This window comes from Gallus gallus, chromosome 10 (assembly GCF_016699485.2).
Source record: "Gallus gallus isolate bGalGal1 chromosome 10, bGalGal1.mat.broiler.GRCg7b, whole genome shotgun sequence".
Classification (NCBI taxonomy): Eukaryota; Metazoa; Chordata; class Aves; order Galliformes; family Phasianidae; genus Gallus; species Gallus gallus.
Genome location: NC_052541.1, coordinates 11,123,382 through 11,136,656, shown reverse-complemented (window position 1 = coordinate 11,136,656; position 13,275 = coordinate 11,123,382). Strand labels below are relative to the sequence as shown.

At 45.5% G+C, this 13,275-nt stretch overlaps 1 protein-coding gene and 1 long non-coding RNA gene across 3 annotated transcripts in view; one reads left to right on the top strand and one right to left on the bottom strand.

Annotated features, from left to right (window-relative positions):
• Positions 1-3,776, top strand: part of HOMER2 (homer scaffolding protein 2) — a 48,208-nt gene extending 44,432 nt beyond the window's left edge. For both annotated transcript variants that reach the window (XM_046899155.1, XM_015292025.4), the window contains 2 exons: positions 2,154-2,234; positions 3,492-3,776. In XM_046899155.1, coding sequence (XP_046755111.1) covers positions 2,154-2,234; positions 3,492-3,680 — 270 coding nt within the window. In that variant the 3' untranslated portion in view covers positions 3,681-3,776. The remainder of the gene's footprint in view (positions 1-2,153; positions 2,235-3,491) is intronic.
• LOC124417114 lies at positions 270-12,962 on the bottom strand. Its single transcript, XR_006931078.1, has 2 exons — positions 7,725-12,962; positions 270-1,473 (listed from the first exon to the last, which is right to left on the bottom strand). It is a non-coding gene; the product is annotated as an uncharacterized LOC124417114 (long non-coding RNA).
• Between the last annotated feature and the right edge of the window lie 313 nt (positions 12,963-13,275).

Sequence of the window (13,275 nt, the reverse complement as noted above, 5' to 3'; positions counted from 1 at the left end):
GGTTTATGTATGCAGTGCTTTACTCCCACAAGAAGAGCTGGAGAGGTGGAACAAGTTGCCCCAAGTCAGACAGATGTCTGCTGAAAACGGTTTTTGGTGTCAGTTCCTTCATCCTGTGTTCCTCAGACACGGGGAGCAGCAGGACTTTTCATTAAAAAGACATTTACAAAGCAACTGGGCGTTTGCGTAGCAGGCCCTGGTTTCTTTTTTTTCCCCCAGATGGCTCATATGCTCAGTTTACCCATTTTACAGCCTCCCTCTGATCTCAGGAGCTAAGGCCAAAAGTGAGAAACTCGGATTCATTTGGAGTGTAGCCCATTTTGTCATTTTTGATATACGGGGCGGTCATTTTTCTAAGGAGAATGATGTTGATGGCTTGGAGCCCCTGAACAGCGGGAAAAATAATGGGATCCTTGTCTTTTCCTTCATTACAGTGACCAAATGCTCTGTGCTGTTTCAGAAAGAAAGAGCTGTCAGCAGGTGCAGTAAAGTTTGCCGTGTGCCATTACAACATCTCAGCTGGCACCCTTAAAAGCAGTGCTATTAAGGGGTTTTAAGATGGCACAAGGAAATAGTTTAGGGAGATGGATTTTGATGCACTGTTATAAATACAATACGGTTCTCAGCACCGTATTTCCAAGGAAAATGTCATGCTTTCTTCCCAGCCTTCCTGTGGTAATAGCACATATAAGAACCCTTATTTACTAGCATTTTGCTCAGATTTCACTTTTTTGTGATACCAAATGAACCAGAAACTCAATTGTCTTATGAGTATCACCTGTCATCCAATTCATTAATTTGTTTTCAAACTGCATGCTTGCATTTAGCAGGTCCTTGATTAGGTTTAAACCACCCAGGAGTAACCAGCATGAAGCCCAATTGTGAACATTGCCCTCTGAGAAGAACTGCTGATACCATCTTCTTGTAGCAAATGGGGAGAGAGAAATTTAAAGACATGAGAGTCAGGATGGAACTATCTATTAAAGTATCTATACAGACATACATTGTACATCATATGCCATATACTATATAGTATATATTTATGCACATACATACTGTATTATATATAGTAAGTAAGCAGTATAATAGCGTATATATAGTATAATATTTGTATGTTTTTACATACGAGTTCTCAAGCATTGTGCATGTGTGTACATATGCATATGCATGAGAGCTCATATCTCAAAATACAAAGAAAATTACTCTTCCTTTCCCCCGTGTCAGTAGCTGGAATATTGCCTGGATATAGTTATTCATACATCAGTTAAACTAATTATTCAGTGCAGTTCAGAAAAATCTGCAGTATTAAATGGTGTGCCATCTTACATGAATGTAAACTGATGCTGAGAAACAGGATATACTCACATTTGTTCTTGAGACCGTGACCTGTGTGGGCAGCATTTCTGCACTCTCTTCAAGGCACAGCTTCTCTTGGACCTGCAAATGTGCTTTTCGGAGATGCTGGCAGTCGTTCTGCAAGATGCACAGGCTTTCTTAGCATCTTTCCCCACTAACCACGTTGGTGGTGTTTGTTTGTGGTATTAATGCGTTCAGCGCTCTTTATTTCCGCCAGACACTGTCTCCTACTGAGTCACGTTGTTCTGTTCATGAACTCCTTTCAGTTACTCGTCTCAGTTTTGACAGCAGTGGTAGAACAGAACACAAACCTGGGGAGGTGTTGCCCAGGGCTGTGCAGCAGGGGAGAGCCCATCGCAGCTGTGCTCCGTAATGATGCCTCTCTCCATGCAGCTCATAATTCCACTGGCCCTTTTTGCTGCCATCTATCATTGGAAGTTCATGTCTAATTTGCTCTTTGCTACCATCTATAAATTGCTCATAGCATTACAGCACTTCAGATTATCTCTTCTTGAATACATCTTTTGCGTAGATATGTCATTTAGGTAAAGATTTCATTGATATAATTAATGACATTCATGCTAGAGATTGGATTACAGCGTCTGTTATACAAGTACAAAGTCAAAAATGCAGTGAAAAATGTATTCTAGCATGTTTTTGAATGCAGACATGCTATTTTGAGTATTTAAATCCAAATACAACGCAGAATGTAATAAAATATGCAAAATTATTCTCAAATTTTCATTGTTTTAAATTGAAGCTTGCAATGATTTTTCTTTTCTTTCATATTTTCAAAGGAACTGGAAGAGCTCCGAAAGCAGGGTGAAGTCATACCACAGCTCATGTCAGAATGTGAATCTGTATCTCAACAATTACAGGTACAGTTTAGCAGTGAAATTAATTATAAAGCAGTTGATGAATTTATTTTGTCTTATAACCCATGCAGTTCTCTGCTTGGAATTCAAGGTTTAGAGGCAAAGAGCCCCAGTTCACAAAGCCAAAAAATACTTGTTAGTTGCAAAATGCACCGTGGCCTTCATAGCACTGAGTCATTCATAGCTCTGTTTCTTCCCTTGCACAAATTAGCACTCCCTGGTCCACATTGCATCCATCTCCTGCTGGTTTCAGGCTGTCCCACATCCTATATTCCCACTGTGGGGCTGCTTAGCAAAGCCTGTGCCCAAGCAGCACCCCAAGACCTGTGGCTGATCGCTGCAGAGGCTTTTTGGAAAGTAACAGATGGGCAGAGCTGTGTGCCACTGAGGACAAAGCTCATGGAGGCTGTGCTGGTGCTTTGTGGTTCAATGGGGCTTGGGACACACGGCTGTGCTGCTGGAGGTGCTTGGACCCAGCAGCACTCGTGGGGCTGTGCCTTGGGCTGCTTAAGTGCGCTAACTAATACATAGAAGGACAAATGTAAGCAGTCTCATCAATGAAATCAATCCAGTCAATGACACCAACACTGTAATAATATAATTGGTGTCAAATCAGGTAGAAGGCTGCTGAGGGGAGGCAGGTGCTGAGCGTGGTTTGATTCAGCGATGCCCATGGCTTTTAGTGAGGGTAAGCATGTGCAAACAGAGACCGGGCAGAAGAGCTCATGTGGGAGCAGGCTGCGGGATGGGAGGTGTTACCTGGCTGCCCCGTAGCATGTCTGAGGGCTCCCCAGGGACAGGGGCAACTTTAAAAGAAAAGAGAAGACACCGATAAATGCTGAAGTACTGCATAAAGCAATAACATTCCTTGGGCAGTATTTTCTAAAGCTTGTCTTTCAAGATTAAACCACCATAGATAATTCTGTATGTAATTGCTGGCACGGTGTCTAATTCTGCAACTGTAGCGGTGACAGAAATGTATGCATGGCGTGTGATTTAAATCCGGCTGAGTTTTAAGATATCAACCAAATGACAAAATCTGATGCAAAGTGTCTTTTCCAGTTAATCTGTGTCCTTTTCTGTGTGGGCTTTTCTTAATCTGTCCAGCACGTGTAGGTTGCTTCAGAGGTGCTTGTGTTAATCTGTTTGCAGAAGTTGGAGCAAACTTTTCCAATCTGATGCCGTTTGTTGCTTTGCTCTCTTAAATGCCACTCATCTTTCTTCTCTATGATTCGTCTTACTGTCTTTTTTGTCTTCAAGGATGCTGAGAATAAGAACAAAGATCTTGAAGAGAAAGTCAGAACACTAAGGACAGAAGTGGAAGAGAGCAAACACAGGCAGACCAACCTTAAAACTGAATTAAAGAATTTTTTAGATGTACTAGATGGGAAGATAGATGAATTACACGATTTCCGACAAGGACTGTCTAAACTTGGAGTTGACAACTAGATGGCAATAGATTTTTGTAATCTAGGGTCTGGATGTTTGATGTTTTGTTGATCCCAACCATGTGTTTTACAAAATATAACTAGAATGTTCCACCTGTTTGCATTGTTTTTGTACATAGAGGCTGAAAATTTGCTGTGGGTTATTTTGGGTTTTTGTTTGTTCGTTTGTTTTCCAAACCAGTCGTGCTGCTCACTGAATTCTGTTGAGGTTAGAAACTTTCTATACTGCTGCTCTGGCTTTGTGGGGTTGGGAACAGGTAGAGGGTTCTGTCTCAGGAATCTGGAACTAGATCTACCTTAAAATGAATATGCAGTTAGTTGTTGCAGGGAAATTTATATCTTTCTTAAGGGCTGTTGCAACCATAGAAACAGAAAACAAGTCTTTCTTTTCCAGACTATCAGCACTCCTAGCAACGTATCCTTTTATTCCTTGGCCAAGCAGAGAGATTAGATGGAGCTCCTGCAGTCTGTAAATCAGCCTGGTAAAATGTGCCTGTGACGAGCTGCAGTCAAGTGAATCTCTTGACACGCATGCTAGTATCTTCAGAGACCACCTGGATCAGGCCTGATTCAGAGAGTGAAATCTAGAGGATTTCATATAACCTCCAATTCAGGCTGCATGTGCTTGCTTGGGTCCGTGCAGCGCCAAGTCAACAGTGTAGAAATGAATTGCAGCTCTTACACTTCAAGTCAAACATTACCCATAGGTGAGAACAGCTCCTCTTGCATAGCAAGACCATCTTGCTTTGTGCCATCATCTCAGTTTTAAACCCTTATTGTTCAGTCACTATCTGTGCCTCTGAAAAGTGCACAGCTGAGCCTTGGGACCAGATATTTATCTTAGGAGAAGATGTACTGCTGCTCTGTACGCAGTGCATGTGCACCTCTGTGCACCTCCATCGCTGCTGCTTGGCTGCCACAGCAGCGGCTCGAGAGGCGTGATCTGAAAAGCATCAGGAGGTCATAGGAAGCAGCTTCCTGCCCAGGAGACTTGCAGGTAATGACTACATGAAACCAAAACCCCTTTCTTTCCTGTGATTCCCGCGTTCCCCCCTCAGGGGACAGGCGGATGGGAGTTAGTCATCAAGTAAGACTGACCAAGAAAAAAAAAAAGCCCCAGCCCAACCTCAAAGGCAGAAAATGTAGTCTTTGTTTATTCAGCAGCTCTAAATACGTTTTGAGAAATGCAGACTCACACACCAGACTGCAGCGAGGACATCGCTGCGTCACCGCCTGATGTGAGAAGGACCAGAGAGGAGCCCACATTTTGCTTTCATCCCTGGGAAGTGCCATCAGCTCCTTCATTTCTTTCTCCGCATCCTGGTTTGAGATTCTGTTTACGCTGCATCAGAATTCATTCAGGAAAGACCTTGTGATCATGGATATTACATTTACTTCTATCAGATGAAAGCTTGGTGAAGCACCAGGTGAGTGCATTCCAGAAGTGACTGATTCAACAGCCACGCCATAACGTTTGCATATTATTTCTTAGGGACTTTTTCTTTCTTGGCGCGTTTCTATTATAAAAGTGACCTTTAAAAGATGTGGGTTATAGATGAGACACACGTTGAATTATTTTTGCACATGGCTCTGTAATCCACATGCTGGAGATGGGTTTTGTCTGCCATTGTCCCACGAGTTTTCATTTCATCCATTGTGTTACCATCATCGCCTATTGTTTAGACTGGACTTTTTGTACTCTTGCTTTTAATCCTTTTAAATGACACATATGAAGCTGGGACCCTTTGTAACCACTATGACCATTTAAGTCTTTAAAAAAAAAATGCTGTAGGCTGTTGAAATTTAAAAATAAAAATAAAAATCAGGTACATAGCATGTAGGCGTGTGAAAATTAGACTTTGCCAGCCTGGAATATTCAACAGTTGCATAACGTGGGGTTAGGACAGACTTCTCAAAATTGAGAATGACGTCAGAAACTGCGTGTGGTGGTGAGCAAGCAATCTCCATTTTTAGTCTTTCTATTTGATTAGCAAGTCCACGATCATGGAACAGGCAGCTTGTCCTGCTTCTCCTCTCCCCCCATACTGCTGCAGAGCTCCATGTGTGGGGGAGCAATACGGGCAGTCGGGGCTCCTGGTCGCAGTGCTCACCATGCCTGCACTAAGGACCCTGCTCCATCTCCTGCTTACTTTTGTCTGTTGAGTGATCTTAGGGCTTCTTGCTCTGGTTTTAATATAAAATGCAGTCAAAGGTGTGCAAAAGACTCTGCAAAGAAATTATTCTATTGAGATTAATCCAGGCTTTTTCCAGCTTTAGTCAGATCTGTCGCAGATCCCAGAGCTTGATTTTATTCATTATTACAGCTCAGGGCCATGCAAACCCTTATGGCTGGCGATGAGGAATGTCAGCTCTGTATCCATGGTACGTGAGACTGTATCTTGCCTTGAGCACCCATGATCTCACTGTCCACACACAGGTTTCTCCCTCAGAGTGGTGCATGGCAGGATGTCTCCTACCTCAGCTGTGTGGCCACATGTTTGAAAGGCCTTCTGCCTGGCTCCGAGTGCCACTGCTGCCCCTCAGCCGTGCCCTGCCCAGGTGGCACCTGCAAAGCTGGGGCTCTGGGAGCAGAAATCTGCACTGACACTCTTTAGTGAGGGTGTCTGTCTGTCTTCTGCGTTCTCCAGAGAGATATCCCTCTGACACAGTGTTAGAGCTGCTGGTAGTGTTGGTTTTTCTCTTGGTGCAGTGGCCAAAGTAAGCTAAACAGATCCGGTAGAAATGGTCAGTGGCAGAAAAATGCCTTGAGGTAATTGTTGTCAAGGGGAATGGAATGTTTCGCCTGGCATATTAGTTAGCATGTTGGAAGATGACCTTAGCCTAATGGTTAGAATAAATGAGTTCAAAATGAGAAACTTAAAACCTTGTTTCACAAAGCAAAATAACACAGGTTAGCCTTTTCCTTCTTTTTCCTCTTTGGCTGAACCCTATTTGCTGATTTTTGACTCAAATTCACAAGTAGTGGTATTGTCCCAAAAAGTGTATTTTCAGCCAAATTAGCATTTGCCAGCGTTGCCCTGTCCATGTCTAATTGGCATTTTCTTTATGAAGTGAGCTCGGTGCAAGAGGAACTTATTGTTTGTAAGGAGTTCAGTGCCACCTCTCACTTTCTATACCCAGCATTCAGAATACACTCTTCTTTAAAAATGGTTTTGCAATCAGTGTACCTGGGCTGTGCTACTCAGGCAATGCCTTTTTTTTTTTTTACAGGCAAACACCTGATTTTACCTTTATGTGAGGGGTGTAGGGTGAGCCATTTTTAAGGCAGATCAATGAACTGAGTGGAGTGGGAGGGCTTCTGCCATCCATGACATCCTGTCATCACTTTCAGAGCACTGTGTCCCCCTCCCAGCCAGGCACAGGTGTCTCTGTGCTATGGCACTCCTCTGTTGCCCCATTCATTTTTTCCCTGAGGTTCACTTTCTCCCTGTGACTGCCCTGTTCGTTTCTGGTCACCTTTGGCTGTGTCCCAGCCCCCAGAGGATGGGCCCCTCACTGCTACAGCCCACCGTGTGTTGTTAGGCTCTTCTAAACTAAACCCATCAAAGCCTCGGTGGCTTCTTGCAAATACAGCGTTGTCTTCCTGAGCCTATGGATTAAGAAAACAACACTGTCAGGGTGAAGGGCTGCATGTCTCAGTGTATTCTAGATGCTGATTCCAAAGGGAAGAGGTTTAAATGGGATGTGGGGAGCTGTGTCTGATTTTGGTGGTGGTTGTGGCAGAAGCTTCAGTGCAGGATGTGCTCTGTGGTCAGCCCCACACTGATGGAGTACCAATGGTCTGAGGTGGCCACCGCTTGGCCCCTCTGCCTTAGCACGGGCAGTTCTTGGCTCCTGAAGTCTGTTGCTATCCAAAAGTCTTCAGCATATCAAAGATGAGGGGAGGGGTGAGAAGTGAATATCCATGCACAGCTGAGTGGCACGAGAGCCTGGCAGCCCAGACAGCTTGTGTCAGAGCACAATTGGGTGGCTGCAAGGCATGGAGCTGCCCTGGGGTCATGCCTGACCCCGGGAGTTCACTCACCTTTGTGTTAAGCACAGCAATACGTAGGCACAAGGCGCTTAACCCAGAAGCAGCTCCAAGCAGAGGTCCCATGCAGGTGGCTGGGGCACGTGCAGGCCTGAGTGCTCGGCAGCATTCATGCTGACCTCTAGGAGATAAATGGACTGTCATGTGAAGTTTGCATGTCTGAAGTATTGGTCTCTGTGCTAACCAACATACCTGGAGTGAAACCCACGTTCAGGAGATGACTGCCAACAGAGTGACAGCCATACTTCCCATGGGGTTCTGCAGGCCGCAGGCAGAGCGGGGCCTCTCACAGTCTGACTTTCTGCTGTGCTCTGTGTTAGCGCTTCTCTTCTCTTATTTTATAAGACAGTCTTCAAATGAAGGTGCCTATACCTCCAATTTTCTTCTTTTATATGTGTATTTTGAAATAGCTCTTTCCTTTCTGGTCATCCAGTAACCTAATAACGGCACAGACAAGAAAGACACGTGAGTAAAATCAATCCGCTCATGTATTTTTGTGTGGTATTTTGGGGGTTTGTGTGTTTGTTTGTTTATAACACGGTCAGCAATAATTATTTTAGCCATATACTAGCTAAAAAGAGACTGATAATGCAGGTTTTGTGAGCTAAGCTTCTCCGTTTGCAGCGTGCTGCCCAACCTGGGCATGTGAAGGGGAGCTGTGCTCGGCAGGAGCGTTTTGCAGCATTTCGTTGTTTTCCTTCCCTTGCCTGATAGTGATCACGAGCATAATATTCTGTAAAACTCATCATGAGTGATGAACGAAGCACATTGTTTTTAACAGAAATATATCCCTGTGTCGTTGAGAGTTCTGAGAGTGTCTTAGTGTGATCTGCGATACCAAAATGTTTAGATTGTTATGAGACTTTAGTACTGAAGATATCCACGCGCCCTGTTTTAACTGTTCCGAGTAAAGTTTAGTGAATGAGAATTTGTTGATACACAGCTGTGGGAAAACACTGCAGTGCTCTAAATGTGTATTTTTATTTGGTTTTGTTACGTTTAGTATTTGAGTTAATGGAGACTGGAGTGTTTACTACAGTTGGATCATTGTAATAACATCTCTTACCTCGTCATTTTGTCTGCTGTGAAAATAGATATATTTTTTTCGAATTGGCCATAGACAGTCAATGTTAACATTTAGACTCCTAGTAGCAGTAAATGCTGGGTTTTATATATATATATATACATATATATATATAAGAAAAACTTGATTTTTTGCTTTATGAACTTATACAACTTTGTGATTTTTATCTGATTTTATTGTAACATAAAGTTGTTTTACGTAAAAATATATAGTTTAAGTAAAATCTCTTGTCTCACTGTCTTCATTGACTTCAGAAAACGGATATCCTTTCCCTGCAGTGCATCACACGGTTGTGAAGCTGGACTCGATGTAATGCTGTCACTCAATATGGAATGTGGTTTAGATCTATGTGCATGCTGTAGTGCCTTAGATACATGCTCTAAAGACTTCATTTCCATGAGGTGGAGCTTAGAAACCTTTGTCCTGCTCTACTGTTAGAACAGCCACTGGGAATGCAGGGCTGGGCAGAGAGATAAGTGCTGAATTGGGAAAGTCATTTCTAGATATATTGTGGTATGAAATTTGGGACTTAATGCACTCTGGGTAAGACCTATCACTAGAAGGAGGCTCTGTGTCGTCCTGCTGGGGGATGCTCTGGACTGAAAGCCTCATGGAGTCCTGTAGCTGATGGAGCAGCCCTGGTGGCACCTGGAACTGCTCTGGTATTTTCATTGGAGGGATGAATGGGACCCAGGAGTAAGCCTCTGCTTTGAAATAAGAGGTGTTTGGACAGCAGTGCTCTCCATCGGGATCCAGAGGTTAGCAGCACCCTCCCAGCAGAGGCAGTTTCCCAAGGTGGAACGTCTGTGTCCCACAGCCCATCCCTGGGTGGGGATAGCACTGTGCTGCTGCTACAGATTGCACATAAAGATGCTTTCAGCATCCTTGTGTTCATCACACAGAAACAGTGTTTGCTGTCTTGGCATTAACCCAGGCCTCCCCCAAGGGATTTATAAGGTTTGAAGACTGCTAAATGGATGAGGCTCATTGTGCCTTTGTTACTCTGGGTTACACGGCTGCAAATGTCAGCACTGGGGTGAGCGGGAAGCACGGCTGCCCCTGACCTTTCTCCAGAGCTCTTCTACCAGGAGCCATCCATAGCTCTGCCAAGCAGCCCAGTAATCTGGGGCAGCCCCTGAGTAACCAGGAGCTGTGAAAGCAGCTCATATGCACTGCAGCAGTTGGTGGGAAGCACTGCTCCTTGCCGGCTGCCTGGCGCATGGGTGACGAGCGTTCCCAGCAGAAGCAGCCAGGTCAGTGAGCTGAGCCGTCAGGGAAATCAGCTGCCGCATGCCGATAATGCCTTCATTGTCACTTTTGACTGGATTCCTATCGGGAAGCTTGGAGAGCCTCCAAAGCGAGGTTTGTACTTCTCAAGTTATTCATTAAACAGCTTTTTGCCAGGCTGTGTGATAGCGAGCTGTGATATGCTGCCTTGGGATTTCTGGCGAAAATACAAGCGAAGGTGAGATGAAGTTTCAGTGTAATATTTGACACATGAACAGATGAATGACTCTGTAATATGTGCTCCTTTTGCTATTCTCCTTGTATCAGCAACCCAGGAAAAGCTTAAGCCTTGACTTGGAGAAAAAAACCACCGTCCTACCAGTGGGAGTCCCATCAACAGCAGTGTGCTGGGTGAGATGGACTCACCATGCCTTATGTAATTGATGGCAGGGCTGGATTTACACAGCGATGCAGTAGGAGGCAGTGTGCTGAGCACCCTGTTGATATCCCAGGCAGGCTGGGTGCCACGGGCTGCCTGAGGGCATAAATACCCGAGGAACAATTCTTGTCAATGGTTTGCATTCAGGTCTATGATTGGATATATCCATCGGTACATGACGGGCATTGATTGGAGCTTTCTTTTCTTTTCATGTATTGTCTGCTTCTCTTGTTAGGACTGGTGGTCTACGGAAAAGAAATCTGTGGCAGTAATCAAAGGAGAGCTTGTCTCCTGAGCTTCCATAATTGGGTATGATTTGTTGCATATGTCCTGGATTGAGCATAATGTATGCTGGCTGGAGGGAATCCAGGCATACAGGGAATTATAAATAACACCAGGACAGGCAACCTTTTTGCATTACCGTATCATACTGAATGGTATCAGTTTTCAAAGCTATCCACTTGCAGGCTTTTGTCATTTGTTTCACTGCTGCCATTATCCAGGGCTTTCCATTTGCAGGAGATGCAAGTTTGCGCCGTTCATTAACCTAGAGATGAGTGATGCCAAACGGGATCCTGGAGACTCTTGAAGCAAGGACGCAGGTAACTGTTTGTGTCATTCAAATCTTGCTTACATAAAGCAGGGCTGGGTGCGTATGTAGAGATAATCCCTGGCTCTGAAACCTGGGGAAGTGCAGTGATTCACTCTCTCCTCTCACTGCAGAGGTCCCCCGGCCATCAGCACAGTCATTGCTGTGGGATGGGAACAGCTTTAGGACAGCGCTGAGAGAGACACACAAATGCTGCTTAAAAAACAGGGAGCGGAAGAGGCAGTGACGCATTGCGTGGCAGTTTGTATGCTCTATTGGTTCGGATGAAAACCAAACAGGGTCTCAGGTCCTGAGGGATGCACAGCCTCAGCTTTCTGCTTTGTGTCCCACCTGGGGCAGCTGGTGTTTGGGGCCAGCTCTCCGACCTGCTGAGGTCCGTGGCCACCTTTTTTTCTGCAGCAGAGAGAGCTGTTGCTATGGGTTTGTCACTGGTCATTCGGGGAGACAGTCAGCTGTGTAGCTCCTCTTTCAGAAAGAAACCTGAAGGCGTGGATAGGCTATTACTGATGTACAAGTCCTTGTTTCTGCATGTGATAAATGCATGCAAAGGCAAGCATTATGGGGGTGTTGGGGTACTGCTGTGTTTACCAGGGGCTTCAGGATGCGGTCCCAAATGTCCCTCAGCAGGAAGTGCTCCTTCAGAGGCATGAAAGGGGAGGCATGAGTTGAGGCAGAACACATCTCTGCTTTGCCCCTCCATGTGCTCAGTGTCTGTGAGCACTTCTCAGTGCCTTTGTTGTGAAGTAGCTGACTGGCTCTGGAGGAGGGGATGGCAGCAGTCTGCATGTGGCACAGTGGACGTGTGGGCGTGGGATCCCTTTTTGCCGTCACCACTGCTGAGCAGGAAGAGACTGTGGGACGGGCAGTGACTCACTAGCTGATGAGTATCAACTCTGGCGTCTTTGTAAGAGCGGGACAGATCTGTGTCGTCACCCCAGTGCCTGTGCTGCCCACTCCTGTGGAGCCAGGACCTCGCTGCTGGCCCCCCTCTGTGGGCAGTGGCTGCTGGCCAGCAGGGGAGTGGGAATGGCTGCTGGCCTTGGGCTACCCCAAGCTTCCATCTATGGGATGGTGTTCAGAGCAAGACAAAGGACTGTTGCCTTGGGACAGAAGGGTATTGCAGATTTTTTGGCACTGAGAGTGATTAAGTAAGTGCAATGAACTCGCATAGGACCAGTATCCCAGCAGGATGCTGTGCACCTTTCCCCAGCTGCAGTCTGCCAGCAGGAAGGGTACAGGAGGGGTCCGCTACCCATTGTAGATCCCCTGGCTTCAGGCTGGTGAGCTGTTTGCCACAGAAGTGAAATCCATGTCACAGCATTTCCCCAGACTCATCCTCTGGCCATTGGCAGCTCTGTGTTTGGCTATGGATTCCTCCTCCCACACACTCACCCACCTGCAGCTGCATGCCATGTCCTCTGCTCCCTGCTGAACAAGCCCTGGTCCTTTGGAGGTGCCATTGCCACTGGTCAAGGGCAGAAAACAGAGGACAGAGTCCAGCAGACAGACCTGGAGGATTTGCTTGAGACCTGAGGGAGCCCAAGAAGGGGCTTGGAGCTGGGGCAGAAGGGGGCTTCTTGTGGAAAATGAGCAAGTGTGGATTTGGGTTTAATATGTTTTCGGTGCAGTTAGCAGCTCCTTCTTAGTGCTGGAGCAATGGCTTGCTATAGACAGCTTGTTTTATGCAGCATTTTCACAAGTAGCTGAGCTGTTAATGTCACTGCTACCTGAGCAGATTTAATTCAGCTGCTTCTCGCTTTCAGCTCAGTGTGACATGCTGAGAATGAAAATTGCATGCTTTTCCACCAGGGGAAAGAAAAAAAAAAAAAGCAACAAACCCACCATGTTCTGGAGCAGTTTCCAGCGTGTGCCGTCCCCGGGGATTTGCTCATGGATTGTTGGGAGCTGCTTCCAGTGCCAGGCCCTGCGGTGGCATTTATTAAAAGATACCTTCACTGCCATTCGCCTTTTTTTTATCATCGCCGTGGATTTAATTGAAATGATGCGTCCCTCTCTCCTACAATATCATGTTGTTATGACACACGGTGTGCAGCTGTTCTCTCTGATGCAAACAGGAAGTTTGGGAATTAAAAATGCTTTTCAAATGGAAGTGTGCGTAACCTCACATCTCATTTTCCTCCAAAAGGGTGCACATTTATTTATCTACCCACCTCTTCTCTGAAAA